This window comes from Thermothielavioides terrestris, chromosome 3, assembly GCF_000226115.1.
Source record: "Thermothielavioides terrestris NRRL 8126 chromosome 3, complete sequence".
Taxonomy (NCBI): Eukaryota; Fungi; Ascomycota; class Sordariomycetes; order Sordariales; family Chaetomiaceae; genus Thermothielavioides; species Thermothielavioides terrestris.
The window spans coordinates 3,790,560-3,791,423 of NC_016459.1; the positions used below are offsets into that span (position 1 = coordinate 3,790,560).

An 864-nucleotide genomic window follows, 5' to 3' on the forward strand; every position below is an offset into this window, starting at 1 on the left:
CAAAATAGTCCTCCTTGACGCTTATCCTATCAAATCCTAAGACGATATTATAGTATAGCTAGCCAACACGAAATATATTACTATCCTAGACGCTATAGCGTTTTATTACCAATAGTTAGTTGATCTGTACAACCGCTAGGTATTTACAATGAACACTACTAAGGGCTAGTATACGTTCAATTGCGTCGTTATAGGTTACTACAATAGCAACGTGTATATATAGCGGCAAATAGACCTCCTCCTTAAGGACGTCGATACTGTGGACGCCTATTGCGATAACGTTGTTATTGGAAGCTACGACTTCGGTATTGCTAACGGCTACCTTTCCTATCTTCGTGCTATATTCGAAGCCCTATATAAGCGTAATATCTCTATTGGCCCTAACAAATCATTTATCGCGTTCCCTAGCGCTACAGTTCTTAGCCAAATAGTCAACAGTATAGGCATGTCCACTATAGCCGAAAGGCTAGTAGCGATTACTGTGCTAGAGTTCCTACGTACCCTTAAAGACCTCGAGTACTTTATCGGCGCTACCGGCTTTATATAGTACAATATACTGCTATATTCCATCTTTATCGCTCTGTTGTAGCGACGGAAGATAGCCCTTCTAAAGACCTATAATCGTAAGGGCAAGTGAAAATTATAGTTATACGCTATACAGTTGTTGTTGCCAATGGCCAAGGAACTTGCGTCTTTCAAAGCGGTCAAGGTAGCGCTCTCCTGTAATATATCTATTACCTTCTTCCGCGATAGCGATCCCTTGTATATAGACATCGATATCTCCTAGCATAGTATCGGTGCCAAGATCTACTACATTGAGCCGATAGTACTACGAAAACTCTTTAGCAAAGACGGTCTTATCGC

At 41.1% G+C, this 864-nt stretch overlaps 1 protein-coding gene across 1 annotated transcript; it reads left to right on the forward strand.

Annotated features, from left to right (window-relative positions):
• Window positions 1-223: 223 nt before the first annotated feature.
• Window positions 224-547, forward strand: THITE_2050467 (uncharacterized protein; the record flags this gene model as incomplete). The annotated part of the gene is made up of 1 exon (XM_003654601.1): window positions 224-547. A coding segment is annotated over one exon (324 nt), but the record flags the coding sequence as incomplete, so codon positions are not given.
• Between the last annotated feature and the right edge of the window lie 317 nt (window positions 548-864).